The sequence below is a fragment of the Theropithecus gelada genome, chromosome 4 (assembly GCF_003255815.1).
Source record: "Theropithecus gelada isolate Dixy chromosome 4, Tgel_1.0, whole genome shotgun sequence".
NCBI classification, from domain to species: Eukaryota; Metazoa; Chordata; class Mammalia; order Primates; family Cercopithecidae; genus Theropithecus; species Theropithecus gelada.
Window position 1 is genome coordinate 169,645,647 of NC_037671.1, and position 25,942 is coordinate 169,671,588.

General features: G+C 36.4%; 1 protein-coding gene across 2 annotated transcripts in view; it reads left to right on the forward strand.

Moving 5' to 3' along the window:
• Positions 1 to 25,942, forward strand: part of UTRN (utrophin) — a 581,550-nt gene that overhangs the window by 453,737 nt on the left and 101,871 nt on the right. For both annotated transcript variants that reach the window (XM_025381643.1, XM_025381644.1), the window contains exons 55-57: positions 16,546 to 16,814; positions 20,222 to 20,368; positions 23,172 to 23,250. In XM_025381643.1, the coding sequence (XP_025237428.1) occupies positions 16,546 to 16,814; positions 20,222 to 20,368; positions 23,172 to 23,250 (495 nt within the window). The remainder of the gene's footprint in view (positions 1 to 16,545; positions 16,815 to 20,221; positions 20,369 to 23,171; positions 23,251 to 25,942) is intronic.

Genomic DNA, 25,942 nt, shown 5'->3' on the forward strand with positions numbered 1-25,942 from the left:
ATTTTCCTACTGAATCGTACGCAAGGAACCTTCTTCAGTCTGAATAAATTTCCCATCAAGACCATAATCTTTTTGACTCTCTGAAACTAATTCTATATATGTGTGTGTATGTACACACACACGCACACACATACAGAGCACAATTAACTTGTCTGGCATTTCTTTTTATTTTCTGCTGGTGGTATCACCATCTTTCCAGTTAGCCTCCTAGAAAGCTAAGTCATTGTTGAGTCTTCCACTTTTCACCAAATCCGGTGGTCTACAAATCACTCATAATTATTATTTCTTTTCTTTTTCTTTTTTTTTTTTTTTGAGATAGAGTCTCACTCTGTCACCTAGGCTGGAGTGTAGTGGCGCGATCTCGGCTCACTGCAACCTCTGCCTCCTAGGTTTAAGCGATTCTCATACCTCAGTTCCCCACATAGCTGGGACTACAGGCATCTGCCACCACGCCCAGCTAGTTTTCGTATTTTTAGTAGAGATGAGGTTTCTCCATGTTGGCAAGGCTGGTCTCGAACTCCTGGCCTCAAGTGATCTGCCTGCCTTAGCCTCCCAAAGTGCTGGGATTACAGACGTAAGCCTCTGCACTCAGCCTTACATTTGCTATTTCTGTCTTTGAAGAATTATTCCTTCTGAGTACTGTGTTTATATATGTATATATAAAATGTATACACACACACGTACATATACACACAATATACTCATGTGCACACACATACTGCCATTAATTCCATAATTCCACATTCTCAGGCTTCTGTGTGTAGACTTGGAATAGTTTTAGGCAGAATCTGTTGCTACTTTTGGTAGCATCGGTCCCATTGCATTGTTTTATCATCTGTGTGAAGCCCATATATTCTCCCTTGTCCACTTAGTCTACTACTGATAAGTAAATCTTATCATATAATCATATTCATGTTTCTCCCCTGATTATACATCTTTCTTGACTTTCCATTACATACTGAAAAAAAAATCTTGGCCTCCAGCATGACATATTTTATTTTATTTTATTTTATTTTCATTTTATTTAATTTTATGTATTATTTTGAGACAAGTTTTGCTCTGTTGTCCAGGCTGGAGTGTAGTGGTGAAATCATGGCCAACTACACGTCAGTGTCCCAGGATCAAGTGATTCTCCCACTTCAGCTTACTGAGTAGCTAAGATTATAGGCTATGTTTTTAAAAAGTTTTCGTAGAGATGGAATCTCATTGTATTGTCTACGTTGGTCATGAACTTCTGGGCTCAAGCCATCTTCCCATTTTGGTCTCCAAAAGGGCTGAGATTACAGCCATGAGCCACCATGCCCAGCCTAGCATATTTATTTTAAAAATCTTTGTAGACCGGGCATGATGGCTCATACCTTTAATCACAGCACTTTGGGAGGCTGAGGCTGGTGGATCACGAGGTCAGGAGATGGAGACCGGCCTGGCCAACATGGTGAAACCCTGTCTCTACTAAAATACAAAAAATTAGCCAAGCTTGGTGGTTCATGCCTGTAGTCCCAGCTACTCAGGAGGCTGAGGCAGGGGAATCGCTTGAACCTGGGAGGCAGAGATTGCAGTGAGCCGAGATAACACCCCAGCCTGGTGACACAGCCAAACTCTGTCTCAAAAAAAAAAAAAAAAAAAAAAAAAAAAAAAAAAAAACAACTTTGTAATTGAAGCCCTCCTGATTTTTCAACCAATTTTTTACTACCATTTTTATAGTTCCATAACCAATCTATACTATCTACTTCCTTGAATGATTTTGGAACTGTCTTGTCATGGATGTGCTACCTTCTCTTCTTTCATCTTTTGAAGTTTTTTCAAAAGAACATTTTAAGGCTTGCTTATGTCCTTCATATACAATATTAGAATGGTTAAGAGCCTTAGAGATGAACTAGTCCAAGGCTACTCACTTAATAGATGAGAAAACTGAGGTCCATCAAGGAAAAATGAACTGCTCAGGTCTCAGCCCAGTCCTGTTGGATATCTAACATATGCAGCTTTTATTTGTATTGATTTTCAGATGTTAACATTTTCTTACTTACCCTAAGTTCAGGAATCCAGTTTTGATCATTTTACAACCTGTGCAATGCCTGTGTATATCAGGTACTCAATAAAAGTTTCATGAAGGGTACATGACTGCCTGAGTAAATAAGAGGTATAAAGAAATTCATTTATTTATTATTCTGACTTTATATACAACCTATTACAAGAATGTTTTTATGAGCTAGATGTTTAACAATGATTCCTTTCTACCCCACTCTTCCCACCACCATCACCATATTTAACAACAAGGAAAATGAGCCCAGATATCTCATATACCCCATAAATATATGTATACTTATTGTGTACCCACAAAAATTTTACAAAAAGGAAACAAGCCCAAACTGTAGAGAATTCTTTGAAAGAGTTGAACTCATCAGTACTTACTTTTCCTCACAATCTTGAGTCTATAAAGAATAACTGTAGATGGGAGAAACTGATATTATCAGCAGTAGAGTAATTGGATTATTGGTTTTTAAGACAAAATGGAAATAAACCCCAACTTTTCTAGAATAAGTGCTCAACATTTACGAAATTCCTTTCCTATATCTATCAAGAAACCCCTGCCCCCTCCTGCCACCCTGAGTCCATTCTTCCTGCAGTCTTTGCATCTTACCTCATGCCCCTCCGTCTTCTGGGTTGCTCAGGCTAAAATCCATTGGTCGCTATTGGCTCCTTTGTCCTTTTGTCACCCAAATCCATTTTGTCAGCAAGTCTTGTCATCACTACATTCAAAATGTACCTAGAATATGATCCTTTATCACCACATCTACTATGCTCTCCTGGTCTAAGCCCCTACTACCCCTTGGATGATTGCAGGTTCCTTCAACTCATCTCCCTGCTCTGACTTTGCTCCCTTATTAGAGATTTCCAACACAACAGCCATAAGGAGCATTTGAATATATACGTCATATCATGTGACTCAGAGAAGTCAGATTCTTATAATGGCTCACAGACTCTATGCCAGGGGATGCCATGTTACGTTTCTGACCTGGTCTCTTATTATGGTCCCTTTCATTCCACTTCCTGCAGGTGTAAGCTCCATGAAGACAGAGGGTTATTTTTTTTTTTCCACTGCTGTGTTTTGTAATATTTAGAATATTATCTGGAACATGGTAGGTGCTTATTACATAGTGTTTGAATGAATACATACATAAGCTGAGTACTGTCCAAGATGGATAAAGAAGTATAAGACATGTTCCTGAGGTTTCAATTTAGTGGGAGATCAAAACTAGCACAGAGGGTGAGAAGGCAAGCCATGTAAAAGTGTCCATACTCATGCACTCAGTTGTGTCCTGAGGATTCTAAGTGATGTGGGCATTCCAGGAGAGAAGGACTCTGAGGGTCAGAGTGGAGAGGTTGATTTCTGAGCTAGTCTTAGGCGTATGGACAGGTAGGAAGTGATTAAGTTCGAGAAAGATGGATGGCCATACTGGGGGACAGGATCCTTAGCAGAACAGCTCAGCCATAAGGAAAATGCAGCTGTATTTTGGGGAGTCAGTAGACAGCCTGGCCTGGTTGCCTGTACGGCAGATGGGGATGAGATGCTTGTATGTGCTGAACAGTTCAGGCTACAGAGGACCTGGAAAGTCAGGCAGAACACTGTAACTTCATACAACAAGAAAGAAGGTGCTACTACAGTTTTGTTTTTTTAAGCTTGGGGAAAAAAATAAGAAGTTCACTTGTCTCATCTTATCCAATTTAAAATCTACTTTCAGTCGGCTTTTCTTGTCTCCTTGCTTCCCGAGTACTTTGCAAAGTTTATAAAAAGCTACTTTAAAGCAGTACAAACTGTTACATCACTAAAACTCCACATTATTCTAGACTCTCCTCAGTGGTCAGTCATTTAAGGGTTAAAACTATATTGTATAATTTTTAAAAAAGTTTCATGAACATTCTAGTTATGGATCATAGTGTTGGTGAGGAAGTCTGTACATTTGGGCATTCATGTTTCAAATCCCTAATAAAATGTCTAGAAAGATACACAGAAAAAAAAAAAAAAGATACTGGCTTTTGAGTTCTTATTTTACTGCAACATTCAGGATGTTTTTAATACTACATTTGGGGGGCAAGAAAAAAAAAGTAATGTCAATTTAACTTTATGTTAGTTTTTTTGTTTATTTGTTTATTATTAGCAATGTTCATACTGCCTCCTTTCCTGACATTATTTTCTATAACACTGGCTGATTTCACCTGTTGTTAAAAATAAGTCAAAGAAAACTATCCATAATAGCTTTTATAGTTTCGTTGTTTACTATGACTTATGCACATCTGCTATTAGAAGCAGCAAGCATTTGAACATTAGTTATCCTGTTTGATGCTGAAGTACTCAATGTTGGAGAGATTAGATCTGGAAGAAATCAAGTGATTTTTTTTGGTTCTATTCAATAAGCATTTTGTGAGTATGTGATGTGTACCATGTTATAAAGACATACCAAGATGGAGTCACCTCTTTTCTTTTAAGTAACTATTCTAGAAAACACTTTCCTCCATGATTTTTATCTCCAACGCCTTTTTTCCTTCCAACTCCTTTAAAATTTTTTTCTATTATTAATTATCTTATAGTGTTGTATGTATTTTTAAGTATTTAAAAATCACTATTAATTGACCTTTCCACATTAGTTTCCTCCATACCAATCTTATGTCAGACCTATTTCAATATATTCTTAATTGGCATTTCTCCATTAACATAAATCCTAAAATGATAAACCTAAAGCACAAACCTGTCATGAGGTTTCCTGGGGACAAAAACTGTCCGTAGTGCATGCCATGGGGTCTGAGCTCCTCCACCTGGCACAAAAGACTGCACAGCATTTTGCTCAGCTTTTCCATCCAGCCCCACCTCGTGCTTCTCTTCACTCCACTCTTGAGGTTCATTGGAAGCCAGGCTCCTCACGACGTTCTGCAGGTAGTGGTCTTCCTTGCCTTTGCCCCATTGCCCATCCCGGTCTTCTGCCTGTAGGTCCTCTGACCTGATTTCCAACGCTTGCCTCATTGGCCTGCGCAGCTGCTGGTCATCCTGCCGGCTCTGCTGGGGCTTTGTGTCTTCCTGGACGCTTTCCCTTCCCGAGCTCTCTGCCATGATTCCCTGGCACCCTGTTGTCTCTCTCACTGTGTTTTCCAATGTCTGTGTCTGAAGCTCAGCCCTTTCCTCTTTTTTTAGTGACTACCCTCATTGATGCAGAATCTGAAAGAGTGTAAAAAAATGATCTGAGCAGCCAGGATAGAGATTGTGTGGAAAACATAGTGCAGATCCTTTTCTTAGATCATGGGAAAGAAGCCACTGAAGTACTTCTCAGAGGTATTAACTTCTACTGTAGACACTGGTATGAACTTGATGTCCGGTGAGTGATAGGTAAGTAGCAAAATGAAGTGACAGGACAGGGACAAAGATTAATGGTGAGAAATGACTCTAGCAGCCTGACAGCAATAAGGAGAAAGAAATGATAAAAAGATATGCAAGAATCCTAAAATGAAACAAAACCAGGTAGTCTTTGGAACTTTCAACAGTAAAAGAAAACTGAAGCTGTGGATTATGGTGTGCGTATTTCTGAAGACAGAATATAAATCAGTTAAGAGAAGGCATAGGAACTTATATTATATTTTAGTAAATTTTCTTCCAAAATGGTAACCATAGAAAAATAGAGCTAAATGGGTAAAATGTAGCTCTTTGGAAAACTCAACTACTCAAATTTCTGCTTACAAATGGCTACTAAGTAAATATGATTTTTAGCCGAACTAAAATTATCTGAATCCGTGTAGAAATTTTGCCAAGTTCACAACTTTGTCAGTAGTCCCTGACTTTTGTTTGAGCAATATGGAAATACTTAATTTCATTTAATTTGTATCATGTCAATGTGTACTTTTTTCCTTTTAATGCAATTGAACTGTTTATCATTTGATTTTAATCCCTAGTTTGCATGTGTTAGAAAGTATCACAGTACAACAGTCTCTCATCCTTTGCATTGTTCCTTGTACTTTTCAAGCCACTTTTATATTCATTCTCCTGTCTATCCCAATGAATTGAGCTGATCATACAGTATGATTTAAAAAAATAAATAAAAACATAAAGGTCAAGAAGGTATTATGGTGCTGACCAAAGTCATCCAGCTAATGAAAGGTAGATTCAAGAATAGATCCCTAAGCATCTATGACAATGACTTCCTTAACCTCTGGATTTTGGCTGGCTTTTGACTCATCCCTTCAATTCTATCTCCTCTGTCTGTGTTCACTGACAGCCATCTAGCCCCTAACTTCCTAACTTCTCCTTGATCTCAATGTCTAGAGCTTCTTAACCTTGCATCCATGTTTTCTGGTCTCTCCCTTGTGCTGCCAACCTCCCCTGGCTGTTCTCAGTCCCAGATCAGAATTCCTGTGTGAACCACACTGCTGCACAATGAAGCTGTGCAAGACAACAGCCTTCACCCACCCCTACCCCCAGACCTCCAGAGGGAATCAGGGAATACTTGTGTCTTCTCTTCTGTTCATTACCTTCAGTTCAGTTTAAAAGTCAGATATGCACAGGGGAGTTGGTGCCTTCTGTCGGTCTTCCTCTCTCTATACCACATACAGATGCAGGCAGGCAGGCATGCATATGCACAGGCACCCACGACCAAACATATTTTATGATTTAAAGCTATCAATCACTAAATAAAACTGCTAACAATTTTATAGGCTATTTCACCTCTAAATGTGTTTAGAAAATTATGCAATTCATTGTATACATATGTATGGAGAAAACACCTGTCCTCTGCTTTTGATATTTTTAGATTAAAAAAGAGATTGCATTATTTTGTTCATGAGTTTCCTCAGGAATCATCTTTAAAATTATTACAGTTAAAACATTACTGTCAGGCCGGGCGCGGTGGCTCAAGCCTGTAATCCCAGCACTTTGGGAGGCCGAGACGGGCGGATCACGAGGTCAGGAGATCGAGACCATCCTGGCTAACACGGTGAAACCCCGTCTCTACTTAAAAATACAAAAAAACTAGCCGGGCGCGGTGGCGGGCGCCTGTAGTCCCAGCTACGCGGGAGGCTGAGGCAGGAGAATGGCGGGAACCTGGGAGGCGGAGCTTGCAGTGAGCTGAGATCCGGCCACTGCACTCCAGCCTGGGCGACAGAGCCAGACTCCGTCTCAAAAAAAAAAAAAAAAAAAAAAAACATTACTGTCACTACAACTACTATTTTATTTAAGCTGCCATTTCCGTTTCAGTCTGGAGCAGTCAGTTTTACTTAATTTAAATATTTTATTAATAATCATAGAAAAACCCAGTTATTACTTAATTTAGTATACTTGTGCATGTATAGTTGAGTATAGTGGGTATAGTTGTGTATGTGTGTATATGCATATGCATATACAACTTTATATAGTTGTGTATGAATGTATATGTGATGAATAGTTAATAATAATTTTTCAGATAAAAAGTACATATGGGTTAAAGTTTTCCTCTTTGGTCCTTTGACAGATGGCTATGTATATTTAGTAGTATTTAATATTTAACTCAGGGTATACTGTTTAATTTTTAAATATTTCCTGATATTTTAGAAAACCAAGTATTAAGAGTATTTTTCTTCTCTGTAAAATCTCACATATTTTGTGATCTAACAAAGAATTGATAAGTGACATATTCAGTCTATTATGTCAGTCCACTTTATGCCAGTATTCGCAAACTTATGCAAATACAATTTCATAGTTATTAAATGAGTGAAGATTTGAAATTTATATAGTTTAGTAGAAGTTACTTTTATATTCTCCATATAACTTAAGGTTATAACATTATTTTCTTGTATGTAATAAAATGAGTACAAATTACACATTAGTTAATACAAGTAATTGGGCTAGTAAAACTAATGGGTGTTTTCTCCCGGGGCTTTTGCTTTCCTTGTAACAACTTTATTAATTGGAGCCTCACTCATTGTAAATGACAGGCACACAGCTTCCCTAAGTGTAGGCATGAAGGGGAAGGCATCGGCCTCCATAACCGAACCACGGCAGAGACGTAGCTGACCACAGGGACTGGAATACCACCCAGAAGGCTTTTCTCCATGTCTTCCTTTCTGCTTCTCTGTACAGGTTTTGATTTTCTTAGCTTTCCTATAACCGTATAGCTCACAACCTCATACCAGGAAGGGCTCACCCTTCTTTAGATCCAGAATATTCCAGGAGAGGGCTCTGGTTGACTTGGCTTGAGTAACATGGGACTCAGGGTCTGCTAGGATTGGCAGACCCTCTTCATAATATCATGCTAAATGGAGGAAGTATCCAATCCCATAAAAGAAGGGGAAAGTGAAAAATGGTGGTAAATGCAGACATTCCCAACAAGCCAGCATTTCACAGGTGCTGACCATGTGCCACACACTGTGCCAGGAAACTTACCTGCCTTGTTTAATTGCATTCTCATAATAACTTCTTGAGGGTGAATACTTACCACCCATTCTACAGATGAGGAAACTGAGAGTCTGAGAGGCTTAGAGGCATACTGTCTTCTATGTGACAGAGCCAAAATATGAACTAAGGCTTATGTCACAAAACTTGATACTCTTAAAACTGCCATAGTGTACTATCTTAAACTACTTCAGTAATAGTTAGTATTTGTAGATATTCAGTAGACACAACATTTTATTTTCTATATTCTTCGATTTTAAAATAATTCACACAGTAATTGAACATGTTTATAACTCTTTGCTTTTTTCTTTACTGTTTCTCTTTCTTCACTGAAATACCACACTGCATAATGGAATCATAAACAGTTCACTGATTTCCTAACACCGAGGGAGAAGGTGTCTAGGCAATATTAGACTTTGTCTTTTTAATTTTCATATAAAAACTTGAAGTGTAAGTAATTGCTTTCAGGCCTATAGACGACGACAATAATTTCGTTAGCTTCTCAAGTCCAATTTAGATTCATAAAGTTGTAATGCATGAAAAAGCACAGAAAAATATAATGTTACTTTCTTTTCCAGTGTTCTTAACTACAGAGGAGTAATGTGATTTTTCACAAATTAAAGTTCTATAATATCTGTATGAATATAATGCGTCTAGTCTTCAACTTTTCTAAAACATAACGAGCCAGCTGAGTAAGCCCATCGATTGGGTAAAAATTTGGAAAATGTTTTTCATGCTAACTCCTACCGTAGTAATAAAATCTCATTTAAATAAACAACAGTCCTCATGAAGAATTATATGATAAAGGTAGCAATAAAATCTCATTTAAATAAACAACAGTTTTCATGAAGAATTATATGATAAAGGTTTGTTTGATGGACATAGCATTTTCAATGAATTGTTTACCATCTATTATGTTCTCTAATCAGTGTTACAGCCATTCATAAATCACATTTGCCTCATAAAAAGATGGCAATAGTTTACACGTGTGTATTTTATTATAATCAGCATCTGGGACATTACTTTCTGATTTAAACATAAAGGACAGGAGGATACAAGGCTCTTTTAGTGTGGTATAATATACTTATTTTTTGTGATTGTTGTTGTTCTTAGTAGAAAGCTGGAATCTTCCAAGAATTGGAGGTATTGTCATTTTTTAAGAAGTATAATCCTAGCAAAGGCATCAACTCTCCTCTTCAATTAAGCTCATCACTTATTTTGGCAGTACATAAACATAAGCCATATTTAACTTATTAGAATGGCAGAGCATGGATAGAAAGCTCCAGACTTCTTTGTAGCTCGATCAATCACTAGGGGCTGTGTTTAGCTGGCAAGCAGCCTTGGGAGAGATGGGCAGTTGTGTGGCAAGAAATAAAAGACTTTGAATCTAAATCTCCTGTCCTTTGATTCTTGAAGGAGAAAGGGGAGAATTTTCTTTTCTATTTTCTTTTTCTAGTTAAAGATATTGTACGGAGATTGATTTGTGCATTTAACAAGTACGTTTTGAGTGCCTACCATTTGCAAGGGAGTGTTCTAGATACTCGGGATACAGTAGTGGGCAAAACAGATGTTTTTTTCCTTCTGAAACATTCTCAGCTTTTCCTTTTTCCTTTTGTTGCCACCCGCCTGCCCCCAGTGACCCATCTGTTGATGTCCAGCCCAAATGAATTAATTTGAATAAATCGCAAAACTGCCACTACTTGGAGGAAATTCAGGGATTATTCCTGAATGAAGAAAATGGAAAGATCTCAGGTTGCTTAGTGAGGCTGTGATTGTCTGTTCCAGGGACTCTTTGATCTTCCTGCTTCTTTCCTTGGAGTTGTGTCTGTCTAGTGGTTGGGCCCTGTTTCTTCCTCCACTCAATGCTGGGCTTACTTACTTTGGCCATTTCACAGGGAGAGTAAACCTTGAATATATTTAGACTCCAATTCTGCCTCTATTGACTTCAGGTCAGTGGTGCCGTGTAGCTCCCTCCACAGTGTGTTTCGTATTCTGAGTTCCCCTCCATTTGTGTCCCCTCTCTTAATAACTTGCATTTAATATTTGTGGAAGGTAGTCCCTAAGTCTATTTACTTTTGAGGTCTTGATGTTCTCTAAATATATCTATGTTCTTTTTTCTTTAAAAAAAAGAATTTGAGAAGTCCACTGGCCGCATGGATGAGTCCATGCCGTCTTTATCATATCCATATTGAAAGATTTAGGCTGCATATTAACAGGTGAATCTGCTCTGAGTAGCCTCTTGTTATTGTCATCCTTATAATTTATTAGATTGACATAATTAGAAGCACTAATCAGCCATAGCACTTGATGATGTACTTGTAATCTGGCTCATAATGAGTGGCTGTCATCAGTTATTGTACAGAGTAGGAAATGGTCAGGGCCCTCTCAAACACTGATTGAACATTTCAGAGTTACTAAATGGATCTTAATCACTTAATCAGAAAATTAGGAAATAATGTATTTCCCAATATTTTCATCAGAAACATCTTTTGGTCATGAGAAAAGAGAGAGAGAAATAGGAGGGGGGTAAAGAGAGAGAGAGATTGAGAGAGAGCAAGTCAAGTCTTTTCCCTTGAGTTCTTATTGGCTAATCAACCTGGTTTACTTACATGAAAATCTCTACAGATATCTAAACCTCCCAGAGCTAGTTATAAAATATTAAAAAGGAATGGAAGAGTAACCTTCCTCAAGAGCCTACTGTGTGCCACACATGTGCCAGTAGTTTTCTATGTATTAACTGAGGTTGAAAGAGACAAGGAATATATCTAGGATTATGTAACTAGTTAGTATCAGAACGGGCATACAATCTCCTAATCTTTTCTTCTATCAAATTGTCCAGCAGTAAAAATGCCAGTTGTGAATTTTTTTCTTTACTTGATTGTTTTAATATTTCCTTTTCATCTTTTGGTAGAATAAAACAATATGATTTTAGATACATGCAAAAAAGCAAATAGTATAAATAAGGTATTTGGAATTACCATACTTGAAATGACTCTGTAAGGTTGATCCTTCTATTTCACGATAGTTTTTTGTAAGTGCTTTACACAGATGTGAGAAAGAGGAAGAAAAATGACGTGAAAATATGTCCACTTAAAAGTGTAAAATTGAATGTTCTCAATAAAAAGGAGCGCTAAAAATTCTATTCAGTCCAACTCAATTAAGCAATTATATACTGAGGACACACCAGTCTCTAGACTGGCTACTGTAAAATCAATATGAAAAGAAAGAAAACATTCATGACATTGGGCTTTAAAACCTAAGAGTAGAAAAGCCACAATGGAGATTATAAATGTTGATATCATAATTGAGAAAAAAAATACAATACATATGGGAAATGTTTATTAAACAATAACATGGGCTAATTCTAATAAATTTCTATCATTATTTCATGGGAGAAACATAGTTGCATTTTTAAAATTTAAAAGATAGCTTTACATGAGCACTCAAAGGAAGGTTTTTTTTCCCCTCTACTATTAAGATTTCTTTGAGATGTACAGAGGCTACACCTTCTTACATAATTGAATTGACATAAAATAGACTCTTGAAATGTTTTTCTAGCATGAGAAAATAGGGTTTGCACTTGATAAAACTGGGCTGGGCAGGTCAAGTAACTGGCCTAGGAGCAATGGGCAAAATGGGAGCAGGACTGATTCCAAATCCTAGTCTCTGTTCATGGTCCAGCTTTGGTTTCTCACCTGCATTCTAGTGACGTATATTATAGTCTTTTTCCTCATGGTATAAAGGAGAGTGTGGCATAAATGCTGTGCCACTAATTTGCATATTTGAAGAAGTAAAGGTAATTGGATGACAGAAAACATCAGGATTAATCTTCCCTTTTTCCTCTCTTCCTTTGTCTTCTTCCTGTTTCTTCTTTCTAAAAGATAATTATCTGTGCTCCCTTAAATAGATTTGTAATGCAATAAATAAATTGACGTTTAAAATTATAAAATATGAATATAAAATAACTATAATATTCATATTGTATAAATATATAATATAAACAAATATAAAAGTTTAAGTAAGAGGCCAGGTGCAGTGGCTTATGCCTGTAATCTTAGACCTTTTTGGAGACTGAGGTGGGAGGATCACATGAGGCTAGAAGTTTGAGACCAGCCTGGGTAACATAGTGAGACCTCATCCCTAAAAAAAAAAAAATTAGCTGGCCACTGTGGCACGTAACTGTGATCCCAGCTACTCAGAAAGCTGAGGTGGGAAGATCACTTGATCCAAGGAGTTTGATGCTGTGAGCCATGCTCATGCTACTGCACTTCAACTGGGGCAACAGAGCAAGACCCTGACTAAAAAAAAATGGGGTGTGTGTGTGTATATATATATAATTATATATAATATATACAAAATTTTACTTATGTATATGATACATAAATATATATATTTTCTTCTGCGTAGTTGAGGGTATATGTATGTAATAAAAATTAAAATATAATTCTACCCTCAAATTTTGACCAGTTCAATGGGAAGACCTGAAGGGAGGAGAATGGAGAGTGACAGGGTATACACACACACACACCCACACCCCCACACACCCCCACACACACTTTAGAGAGTAGGAAAGTGACATAGGAAAAAAAAGTCTTCTGGTCTCAGAATTGCTAGCAAATTTATTTGGTTTTCTCCTGCTGTTTCCTCTGTCTCTAGCATTAGCCTCTATTACACCTTTCTCAATGCAAATTAGATTACCCTCTTATCACTGAGCTTCATTTGCTCTCTGGCCTCCAGTATTTAGGGACTGTGCTCTGTGTGGGGTTGACCCAGGAACCCAATGGAGTGAAAATGTCCAATGAGCTTCAGCTACATGGTCCAGAGAAATCAATTTACGTGCCAATAGGCTAGCTGCATTCCATCCTGACAACCTGTTAGAACCACCTGGGGAGCTTTGGTATCTATCCATGGCAGACCTTACGCTGACCAAATCATTACCTTTTGGGGGAGGGCCCCTGGATTATCAGCCTTAAAAACTCACTCAATCCCTCACTGTGAGGGTCGTTTCTAATATGACACCAGGGTTCTTCACTGGTGGAGAAGATTCTCTACTCGTGTAGGTGGGCTTTAGCATTTACCACAGAATACTTATTCAGAAATTCTCAAGTAACATTTGTCCTATGATTTTCAAATGAGAGGACTTTATTTTTTTAAGAATGCAATCATTTCCTTTTTTTTTTTTTTTTTCATTTTTTTTCTGCCTTTTGGATGTTTGAATTTATTTATTTATTTATTTATTTATTTTACCCTAAATAGTCATACCTTCATATTTCACATGTTGCTTCTTCTTATGTGTCTCACAGACTTCTAGAACGTTTTTGTTTTGTTTTTTACTTTACTCTGTGCTTGGCTTAAAGTATGCATTCAGCTGAGATTGTTGCTGCATTGGGAATCTCTTATTTTGACTCAAAAGTGATTCGTCAATGTTTCCTTTCTGGCAGACAGATGGTGATTGAACATAGAACTTTTCTTTTCTTCTGAGTAGCTACTTGAGTGGGGATTATGTAAGAAATACTGCACAAGGACTGCTCAATCAATAGATTTTTACATTAAGGAAAGACAAAAATGTCAGAGGCAGTAGATGATGTTTTCTCACAAGACAAAGAACCCATGGGCCTCCCTGTGCCAGGTTATTTAATGTCTGACAGAATGAGTTTTTACTTTATCTGAGGAAAATTACCATAATTAAGTTGTCTGTTCTGAAATGAGTATTTTTTTTTTTTACAGTAGTCCATGCTTAAGATATATTTTTGAAAAAGCCCAAGTAACTTATTAACAAACACAGGTGTTTAATCATAAAAGTTACCACCTCATGAGACTAAGAATGATTTTTTTCATCTTAGGTATAGCATTTTATATTTATATAAAATGTATACAATGTAAGTATTATATATCATTTTTTAGATATCTTTTTTTTTTTCTGAGATGGAGTTTTTCTCTTGTTGCCCAGGCTGGAGTACAATGGCACCATATCAGCTCATTGCAACCTCTGCCTCCCAGGGTCAAGCGATTCTCCTGCCTCAGCCTCCTGAGTAGCTGGGACTACAGGCGTGCGCCACCATACCCAGCTAATTTTTTTTTTTTATTTTTAATAGAGACAGGGTTTCCGTCATGTTGGCCAGGCTGGTCTCAAACTCCTGACCTCAGGTAATCCACCCGCCTTGACCTCCTGCCAAAGTTCAGGGATTACAGGTGTGAGCCACTGTGCCTGGCCTAGATATCTTGCAGGTATAAAGATTTAAATAAAGTTTGTCTTTCTAATGATACACCGGCCTTCAGAGAGTTTCTTTCTCAGAAGCCTTTGCAATCCTGACATGTTGCATGTTTTAGGGCTTTTCTCTGGGCTCCTTGATGGTTACTTAAACCTGTTTCTCTAATTCACTTATTTTTTATTTTATTTTATTTTTTTTTTGAGACAGAGTCTCAACTCTGTCACCCAAGCTGGAGTGCAATGGCACTGTGTCCCCTCACTGCAACCTCCATCTCCTGGATTCAAGCAATTCTCCTGGCCCAGCCTCCTGAGTAGCTGGGATTACAGGCACCCACCACCACGCCTGGCTAATTTTTATATTTTTAGTAGAGACGAGATTTCGTCATGTTGGCCAGGCTGGTCAACTCCTGGCCTCAAGTGATCCACCAACCTCAGCTTCCCAAAGTGCTGGGATTACAGGCCTCTAATTCACTTATTTTCTTTATTTATCTTGTACTGGTATGTTCAGCCTATCTACCGATTGTGATGTTTTCTCTTCTTTCCTTCAATTCAGCTGCCAAGAGATTTTTGAAGTTTCCCTGTAGACTTCCACCACTTAAGCGGCACAACTCGTAGTTCTGTGGTTGCTAAATATCAATGTCTAGACTTTTTTGGAAATTTAGAGAGACAAACATATGTGTTCCACCACCCTTGACTTGGCTTTTATATAATATTTAAATAAAGTCAGGCAGAACAATTTACACTGAGGATGAAAGTTACGGTTTAGGAGAGCTCGCTTCTGTGCATTTTATGATGAAGTTCATCTTATGATGATCATTTTCCAAGTGATTTGGAACATTTTGAGGTGAAGTGGAAATTGCTAATGTGCTGTGTACTGAAAGATGAGATGTTATCACAAAGAAGAATGTGTTTTCTGTCTCAAATTAATGTACAGTTTATGTCGATTGCACTGCCTCTTTATTTGCAGCGGACGGTTAGATACCACCATCAGACCAGCTAGATAGGAAAGGAGGTATTTTAAGGTGTAGAAGATAGTGAAGTCCCAGGAGTGTGGAACCGTGCTGGAGACCTTTCTAAGCTGTCTTGAGAATTTCCCCTCAGTGTTGACCGCGTTTCTCTGCCCTTGCTTTACCAGCTCCCCATCTCTTATATTTCTGACCCTTGGCTTTGAACTTGACTTTGATTTCTGTCTATATCCTTTGCTTCTCCTCTGGACGGTTCCAGCCCACATCCTGTGGCCTGTCCATGTTTTATGCCTGCTATTTTTATCTGAAAAAAGTTTATTTCAGGCATTGTGGAAGCCCCCTTGTTCTGTTACATACTTAGGGTGGTCCTTGAAATCTTGCTATCTTCCTGCTAAAATGTTTGTGGGCTGCAGATGATGCCCTTTATTAAAAAGAAACTGCCAAGCAGCCTTAGAGATGACCACTATCTAAGGTATGTTATTTGTCTTCAGTTATTTATTTTTAGAAACAAAATAATCTTATTTTCTGAGAGTTTTTGCTTATAATTTATAGTCATTCTTCATTAATTATACTTACCATTTATCTTGAGAATACTGAAATGAAAAAGTGTCTTTGGATTTTGTGTAACTAAATTTATGATAAAGAAAAATTGGTTTATTTCTTGTGTTATCTTCTTAGATTTCAGTGGCTTTACAAATATGTTAAAATTCAAAAATCAGGTCAATTTACTAATCTCAGTAACTATTTTATTCTCCTTTTGAGTATATGATTAGGTGTAGTAGAGAATTCATGGATGAAGTATGGAGAATTTTTTCTTGATCTGGACAATTTTTATCCTAGATTAATTTTTTCTTACTTTTTCTCTGTATACCTCAGTAGCTATGGTAACACTCACTCTTGGCTATTAAGAATATACAATCAGACATCCAAATTATTCTTTTTCTTTTTTTTAATCACAGAATTGACTCCTGAGGAGAAAGCCCAAAAGATTGCCAAAGCCATGCGCAAACAGTCTTCTGAAGTCAAAGAAAAATGGGAAAGTCTAAATGCTGTAACTAGCAATTGGCAAAAGCAAGTGGACAAGGCATTGGAGAAACTAAGAGACCTGCAGGGAGCTATGGACGACCTGGACGCTGACATGAAGGAGGCAGAGTCCGTGCGCAATGGCTGGAAGCCCGTGGGAGACTTACTCATTGACTCGCTGCAGGATCACATTGAAAAAATCATGGTCAGCATCATTGTCTTTGAAAGATTTTTAAGAAATGTTTTCTTGTTAAATATAACATAAATGAAGAGAGCCGCACATATAAATTGTTATAAGGGATTGTTACAAAGCCAACACTGCTGCAGCCTCACCCATCAGGAGTCAAGACAGATGCCTTCCATATGACCCTCACCATTGGAACCTCCTGCCCCGAAATAACAACTAATGCAACTTTTATGATAATTTACATTTATTTTTATTTTTTATCCAACTCTGCATCTCTAGACAATATAGATTAGGTTTCCCTATTTTTAAAAAATATTTTTAATCTCCAGATTTCCCCTCTCTTCCTTTTTTCTTTTCTTTTCAGTTTATTTGTTAAAGACACTGCATTGTTTGTTTTGTATTGATTCCCAGAGCCTGGATTTTGCAGAGTTGTGTCCATATGGTATAGTCTCCAGGTTCCTCTCTACTCTATATCTCTTGTAAATTGGTGGTTGGAGATAGAGATTTAATCAAAAGCACACTCTTTTACTGGGAACTCTCATCTATAAATTGCATCTTTTTGTATATTAATGAAGAATTAGTTTAGCTATAAATTCTGTTTGTAGTCAGGAATTGACCAAAGCTATGGATGTTAGACCTATGGTTACCTCCCCTTTGGTCTCCATATTCTAGAACAGCTCCAGAAAAAAAGTTAATAAAATTTAGATAATAAGAGATGTAAGAGCTGATTTAAAGTGTACACCAAATCTGATTGACAATGTAGTCAGATAAAAATAAGTACTGAATTTTGCTAAATATTATTAAATATGTCAAAGCAACTGGAAAACAAAATCCTTGGGGATAATCAGATTATGTCAACTCCCTGAAATTATCGTTAATCATTCTTACTTACAGAGTACACACCTTCTGGCAGGAGAAGGGCTTAGGAGTCACACCTGCCAACAGACTGCCAGTTAGCACCTTTGATACTAGCAGATGTTCTGTTTTTATGGCAAGGAAGGCCACATAGTCTCTTATTCTGTTATAGGAAAATGCAGTCATAACATGATAAATTGGTTCTTTATACTAGAACACACAGCAGTTCTGAAACCATTTTAAAACTTGCTTTATCTCAAACCCCTTAATTTGGAAGCTCTTCAAAAACAAAAGATAAACTTTCTTGATACAAAGACTCCTCATTGCCATATAACACCTGACCATAAAATGAAAAACAAAAACCAAAGACCTTGTTTGTCAAAGCTTTTTAAATGTTTTAACCTGTGGCTTATATAGGGAAACATTATTTTTGTAGAGGAAAAATTTAAATTTCTTTTTTGTTCCAAAAGATTTTTAAAGCCTGTCTTGAAGTTGTATTCTATTGTTTTAAAGTTTACTATCTTTTGAAATAAAATAGGCTATTATTTGAAATTATATGCATCTCAAAGCATTTTCTAGCATTTCATTTTTAATCTTTAATAGATAAAAAATACAAAGATGTTGATTTTAAAAGCTAATTACAGTTCTTGAGTCCTCCAAGGTACCTACCCATGGAGAGAATATTAATGTGTACAGTTAAAATCATGACTGAAGAAACCTTGAAGGATTTGAATTCTGTAATTGTTCTCAAATTGAAGCTGAGGGACCCCAGCCTTTTCAAAGTCCAGAGTGAAACATTCCCTTTGCCCACCCTAACCCACACCTCCTCCTTCCCTGTGCTTCTATATTAATTGTGAATTTTTTACACTTATAATGTCTCTGTTACCATACAACTGCTCTTCTTATTTAATTGTATTTGTGTGTTGGCTTGTGTGTGCACATTCTGTCATCTATTAAAATGCCAAATCTACAGCAACGGAGAAAAACTACCTCAGCTCTTCTCCTTCCATATTGCAGCAATTCCCATGAATTTGTATGCTTCCCTTCTTCTACCCTGTCTTTGAAATGTTGGTACACATGTTGACTTCAAAGTTCCAACATTCATAGTTCTTACGCTGACTCTAGTCTCTTAAAGAGCCTCCCTACTTAAAGAGTGGACAATGTAGAAATGATGAAACCTGAGGGCCAAAGCTAATGGGATGTTTACAACACCTACTACTTTTTTTTAAATATACTTTAAGTTCTAGGGTACATGTGCACAATGTGCAGGTTTGTTACATATGTATACATGTGCCATGTTGGTGTGCTGCACCCATTAACTCGTCATTTACATTAGGTATATCTCCTAATGCTATCCCACCCCCTACCCCCATCCCTACTACTTCTAATTTAAGTTTGGTACATTATAAACTATAATTTTGCGGCCAATTTAAACTTAAACTGTTTTCCTTTAGTATCCCAGTTCTGTTCTCCATTCTGTTTTAGCTTAAATATTGCTCAAATATAATTTTGTGGGCCTTTGTCAATAGAAATTAATTCTGTCTCTTTTGGATTGCATGTCCTGTACTGAATAGTGAGCGTCTGTTCCCAAGCAGCTTCCATTCTTCATTGGGGACATCAAGAATATGGATGCTCATAATTACAATTTCTGAGTGTTCTTAGTGAGTTGTTTTGATGATTCTAGACCTTGCTCAGAGGTGGCATATGTCAATTCTAAGACTCATTTACCTTTTTTCCTGTAGACTCCACTCTTCCTGCCCAAGGCCTAACCACAGAATGATTATAAATGATTTGGACAGGGATAGATCTTACCTCTTGAGTCTGTAATAGGCATTGGTTTCATGGTTAGGAATGTTGTTTCTGCTGGCCACTTTCTAACTTAATTTTAAGTGGAAACATGTTAAAATCAAGTTGTTGGATTTGGTGAAAAAATATTAAGGTAGCTATGTTAAAACAGAATAAAAAGAAAATATGAATACAAACTAAAGATAGAATCAACATTAATATCAGTAAAGTAGAAAATAATGGCAAACATTTTCCAGAGTAAACTGCATATAATAAAAAGCATGAAAGGAAATACATAATCATTTAAATAAGTTTGAATTATTTTTCTCTTCAGACACTTATTTACATTCTTTGGGTAATAAACAGTGACTTTTTGGTTCTTCATCCAAGTTACCGAAGACCTGAATTAAGTCAGCTGTTGTTGAGTGGGCAACTGTAGTTGATTTCCTCTGAGATGGCCTTGCCATTTATTTGGAAGTAGAGTTCCAGGACCCCACGTATACCAAAATTCATGCATACTTCAAGTCCCACATTTCCCCATGGAACCTGCATGTACGAAAAGTCAGCTCTCCATATATACGTGGGTCTCACATCCTGCAAATACTGTATTTTCCATATGTTTGATTGAAAAAACTCTGTGCATAAGTGGACGCAGGCAGTTTGGTTGAGAAAAATCTGTGCATACGTGGACCCATGCAGTTCAGATCTAAGTTATTCAAGGATCAGCTGTACCAGCTTTTGTTATATTCTTTTCCAATAATATATTTTTGGTTTTTTTCTTCTAGGCATTTAGAGAAGAAATTGCGCCAATCAACTTAAAAGTTAAAACAGTGAATGATTTATCCAGTCAGCTGTCTCCACTTGACCTGCATCCCTCTCTAAAGATGTCTCGCCAGCTAGATGACCTTAATATGCGATGGAAACTTTTACAGGTGTCAGCTTATTCCCTTTCGTAATGCAGGCTTACACCTTGGGTGGCCTTTAAACCCTACCTCACTATTCTACCACTCACCGTTTTCTCTTTCTTTATTGATGATATTTGATAATGAATTTAGCATGTGATAACATCAGGTATTTGTCTTTCAGTATCTTGAACCTAAAGGCCTCTTTATTTAAAGAGTTTAATTCAATTTTTTGGTGTTCTATTCATATGATATTTGTGGAAAATTGCAAAAGGTTAAATAAATCACAGCAATTGAAACCTGTGTTAGGTCACAGAAACATTTTTCACATAATGGCTCATAAAGGAGTCATTTTTCTTACTTTCGTCATGTATTTTTTTTGTTTCATTTTGAAAAATTAGGAAAGTCTCTATTGTTTTTCTTCTAACTGGTTGCTATTTAAATATCTTTCTTATTTTTTTCAAGATAGCATATTTATACCAGTGGTGTTTACCTTTAGTTCTCAGATTTCAGCTAATGCAATTGGTTTAATGACTCCAGACCTTATTTCAATATGCAGTTTTGATATAGCGCATACAACCATTTGAGAGATATAATATTTTATCATATAATAGATTTGCTGAATTAATTCAAATATCCAAGCACTCAATCGTTCATATTTTCTTAATGAAATTGAAGAAGAAATTAGTGTATAATATTTTACAGTCTCAGTCTTTGAAAAGAGTGTTAATAACCTAGGATTAGTAAAGCAAAATCTGTTAAATGTATACATGTTTTTCTAGTGGGTGGAACACAGAAATATTTGCTCTTTATTCTTTTTTTTTCTTCTGCTTTGTTTCTCTAATTCATTATCTTCATGTGATGATTCTTATGATCCATCTTGATTTACTTACCATTCTATTTCTGTTATCACCATTCCAATTAGAAGTCAGGGAATATGTTATACTTGAAAGAAGATATGTATTCTGTCATCCTTATCTATGATCCTGGTAACCTCTAGCGCTCAGATGTTAGTTGCTGGTTGGATAAGAAGAGAAAAATCTATGCTGGTGGGCAACACTGTTGAATTACAGGAGTAATATTTTTTTTACTCATAAAGTGTGGCATTTGAATGCTTTTAGGCCTTAATGAACAAAGTGCATACTAATGCAATTTAAATAGCTAACCAGGAGGAACTAGTGCTGTCCAGGGAACCAGACATACACAGTTTCATTTAAGGACAGCTGCAAATGAGGTTGTCCTTTTAAGTGGAACAATAACTAGCATTACATGACCAAGGCTAGAAAAAGGAAATGGAAATGTCAGTAGGCTGTGTGCAGTTGTTATTGATTTGCATTTAGTTTCTCAGTTTAGTAACCCTTTACATTTTCATAATGCAGATAACTAACTATAGAATGTGTATTTTACAAAGGCTGGGCATGGTGGCTCATGCCTGTCATCCCAACATTTTGTGAGGCTGAGGTGAGAGGGTCGCTTGAGGTCAGAAGTTTGAGACCAGCCTGTGCAACGCAGGAAAAGCCTGTCTCTACAAAATAAAAATTGAAAAAATTAGCTGGGTGTGGTAGTGTGCGCCTGTAGTCTTAACTCCTTGAGAGACTGAAGTGGGAGGCCCACTTGAGGCTAGGAGTTCAAGGGTACAGGGAGCTATGTTTGTGCCACTGCACTCCAGCCTGAGCAACAGAGTGAGACCGTGTCTCTAAAAATAAAACAAAAACAAAGATGTGGATAAAAGATGTAGAGTATCCAACCTGGGCAGCATAGTGAGAACTTGTCTCTACCAAAAAAAAAAAAAAAACTTAACCCAGCGTGATTGCACATGCGTGTAGTCCCAGCTACCTGGGAGGCTAAGGTGGGAGTATTGCTTGAGCCCACGAACTCAAGGCTACAGTGAGCCATAATCATGCCACTGAACTCCAGCCTGGGCAACATAGTGAGACTCTGTCTTTACAAACAAAACAAAACCAAACCCAAAAATGTATATGAAAAAATATGGAGAGTACATTAATATGCCTGTACAAACTTAAATATATGTCTCAACTCCAAGTAGAGATGATCAGATATAAATTTGGAGGAAAATAAGGTGTTGCATACTCACATGTCTTTTCATTTTCTGTTTATCTTCTACCACCTCACTCTATCCTTCTAACTATCCACTATCTATGTACTGTCTATTTCTCTCTCTCTCTCTCACCATATATATATATATATATATATATATAAATATATATATATAATCTATTATCTAACTATCTAGTTTCCTAGGCTTCTTTTTCATTTGCTCCCTGTAACACTCTGTACCATCTTCCTTACAAAAGAGAGATGAGTAGTCACCGATTCCATGACCACATTTTGACTTTAGAGGCCTTAGAGACAATGTACTGCCTTAGAGGCAATGCAGAGTAACAGTTAGGGCACAGATTCTGGCACTGTATGACCAAAATACAAACAGGAGTGTTGCCACTCACTAGCTTTATGTCCTTGGGTACCTCTTTGTGTTTTAGTTTCTTAATCTGTAAGATGATGATAAAAATAACTTTTACAGTTATTATGAAGACTAAAGCGTTAATTTCTATAAATTGCTTAGAAGAGTACCTGACTCTGTTTACTCTTATTTGAGGCCAGGAGTCTTTTTTTTTTTTTTTTTTTTTTTTTTTTTTTTTTTTTTTTTTTTTTTTACCATTACTCTGATACCAGAGACAGAGAAGGAGCCTATATAAACAATCATATCCTGGGCAATAGCATCATTTATTATAGTCTTTAAAGCAAAGATATTATTAAAGTTATTGTTTCAGAATTAAATTATTTCCTCTGTCTCACATGTGCATGTGTACAGGTTTCTGTGGATGATCGCCTTAAACAGCTTCAGGAAGCCCACAGAGATTTTGGACCATCCTCTCAGCATTTTCTCTCTAGTAAGTACTAATAAACTGGACTGATCGCATTAATTGAATGAATTAGCATTTTCTTTCACTTTAATTGAAGAAGCTGTATTCCTTACTATCAATATGTTTATTTAGATAGATGCATGTAAGGAGGTACTAACATCAATGAAAATATTGCTTAATGGTTATTATTTGTATTAATGTAATGACAACTGAGAAGTCTTCAAGGTGGAACAGAAATGAATTCATCTTTAGCTATGGTTTTTCATTGGAATGTCTGTTATGATAACTAACATAGTATCATATCATCATTGCTGTGTCATAGGCAAAGATTATGAACTTTTTCATAATAAAGAAATCAGTTTTGTATTTTAAGATTTTAAATTAATTTTTCTGCTTAAAAAGTGCTTATTTAAAATACACCTTCAACTTTTAAAGTAAAAAAATCACTCCCCATAAATCTTTAAGTGGGAAGATTTTGATTTATTAGGCTCACTGCAATTATATTTAGTTTTTCTTCTATTCAAGTATTGCATATGTAGCCAAACCACCTATGTAGAATTTTATGTAATATTTTTCAACTGGAATTTTTAAATTTATAGACTATTCTTGAGATCTTGAGTAAACAATTTGAGCTTCTACTTTATTTATCATTCACTGCTGAGGATACTAAAGAATGTAGGATTTATAGTCAAACAGATTGAGTTTAAACATTCATTCTGCCACTTACCAGACCTGTGAATTTCTGAAGGTTGATTTCTGTGTCTTAAAATACCATATTACCTATTTCTTCTGATTGTTTTGAGAACTCAGTGACAAGGCATATCCAATTACACAAAGCACCTAGCACAGTTCTTGACACAAATGCTTTCAGTAAATATTAATTCCTTTCCTTTCATTTCCTCTGGCAAATATATGTAAGAAAGCAATTTCTTTCATTTAATTCAATTTAAGTAAACTTTAAAACTTAGGACAAAGCTTGTTTCTCAATCATGACAGTTTTTTGCAACTATAACCATAGAAATAGCTAAAAAATACTATCTCTTCTAACTAAAGTGATTACATTATATTTCCTCTTAATCTTTTTGTCACTATTAATAAACTGCCTTACCTCAGTTAAAGGTTGGACTTTTCTTTTACAATTTCAAGAATCTTAATCAGTCATTTCCTGCCCCTTCCTGCCCTGTACCTCTCTACCTCTCACCGTCCTCCCTGCCCCCACCCCTACCTCAACACCATATAGTTTTTCTGTTTCACAAACCTTAGACCTTAGCTAGTTAATCTTTGAGTGGTATAGGCCTTCCTGGAATATACTGTGTATCTAGATGCCAGGACACATTTTTAAAGTCCGGATGCCATCAACGTTGATGAAGTAAATAGGTTTGCTGTATACTTATTAGATATTAAGTATTCCAGATGTCTAAAGCTCAGTTTCTCAAAATGTAAAACTATGTACCAAGATCAAATGAAAGAGGAGTTTACAAAATAATTGAGACTGTATTTGCAGTTCTAAGTATCAGTTATCTTTAATATTGATGAAATGCTACACTTTCACCTAGCAATCACTGTCGTAGTAGAAATCAAGCACATATTCTTTTGGAAGTGAAATATTGTGAAATTTACACACATTTCATGCAAGTCAAATACATGGCCTTGTATTATCTAACACTGAGAGTCCAAGGAGGTGGAAGTTATTCAAATCAAAACAATTATTAAAATGAGTGGAGAAGTATAAACAAAGTCCCAATTAATAAATTTAATAATTGTTATCCTTTTTTGCTTGGAATCTTTGGCTTTATTATATTTCTTGGACTTTAGCCATGGTTATAAAAGAAGCCTGTTTAGTTAGGCGCAAAATAAAAACTGACCTGTTAGCCTGGTGCCAACACTGAAATGAGGTTGGCTCTAATGAGAAATATACTGTACCTACTTCCTCATTTTCATCCCTTTTTTATACTTTGGTGGGCATAGATTGAGAAAAGAATATTTGCCTTTTATAAAGAGAGGAAGAATTGTTGAGTAGAAAAATTGCTCAACTGATATTCAGAAATTGAGATCACATCTGAGCTCGACCATTTATTTACGGGCTATCACTCTTTGTGCAAGTTATTTTATCTCTACGCATTTAGTTCCTCATCTATCAAATGGAACTTTAACGTGTATCTTGCTGGCTTCCTTACCAAAAAGATATATTTGAACATGCTTGACAAAGTTTAGAATGCTGAATAGTTGTAAGATATTAATGTGACATGAAATTGAGAAAAAAAGTATTGGTGACAACTGGCTACATGAGGATCTGATGATATTTGCAAAGTATGAAAATTCAAAGTATTATCTGAATGTTGGTATTTGTTCATTTAGCAAAATTCTTTTATGGCACTAAATTCACATGTACGATTCTTCTTAAATAAGTCTTAAAATAATTGGTTAATGTAGGAATAAAGTATTTTTTATATGTAAGAAGTAACTAGAATTGAAAAAAAAAAAAGTACCTCAATTAAAAACCCCCATAAAATCTCAATCATAGTAAGGTCTAGTGCAAAAGTAGGAGACTGGGCTCTCTATGTGTTTCAGATGAAAGTAAGAAATTGGGATTTTTCTGCCTAGACGATTGCCTTAGTTCTTCACAACTTTTTGCCTATTTTTAAATTTCCTCTTTTTAAATTTTGTAGAATTGAATATATTTAAATGCCATCTGTACTCAATAGCTCCTCCTGTGACT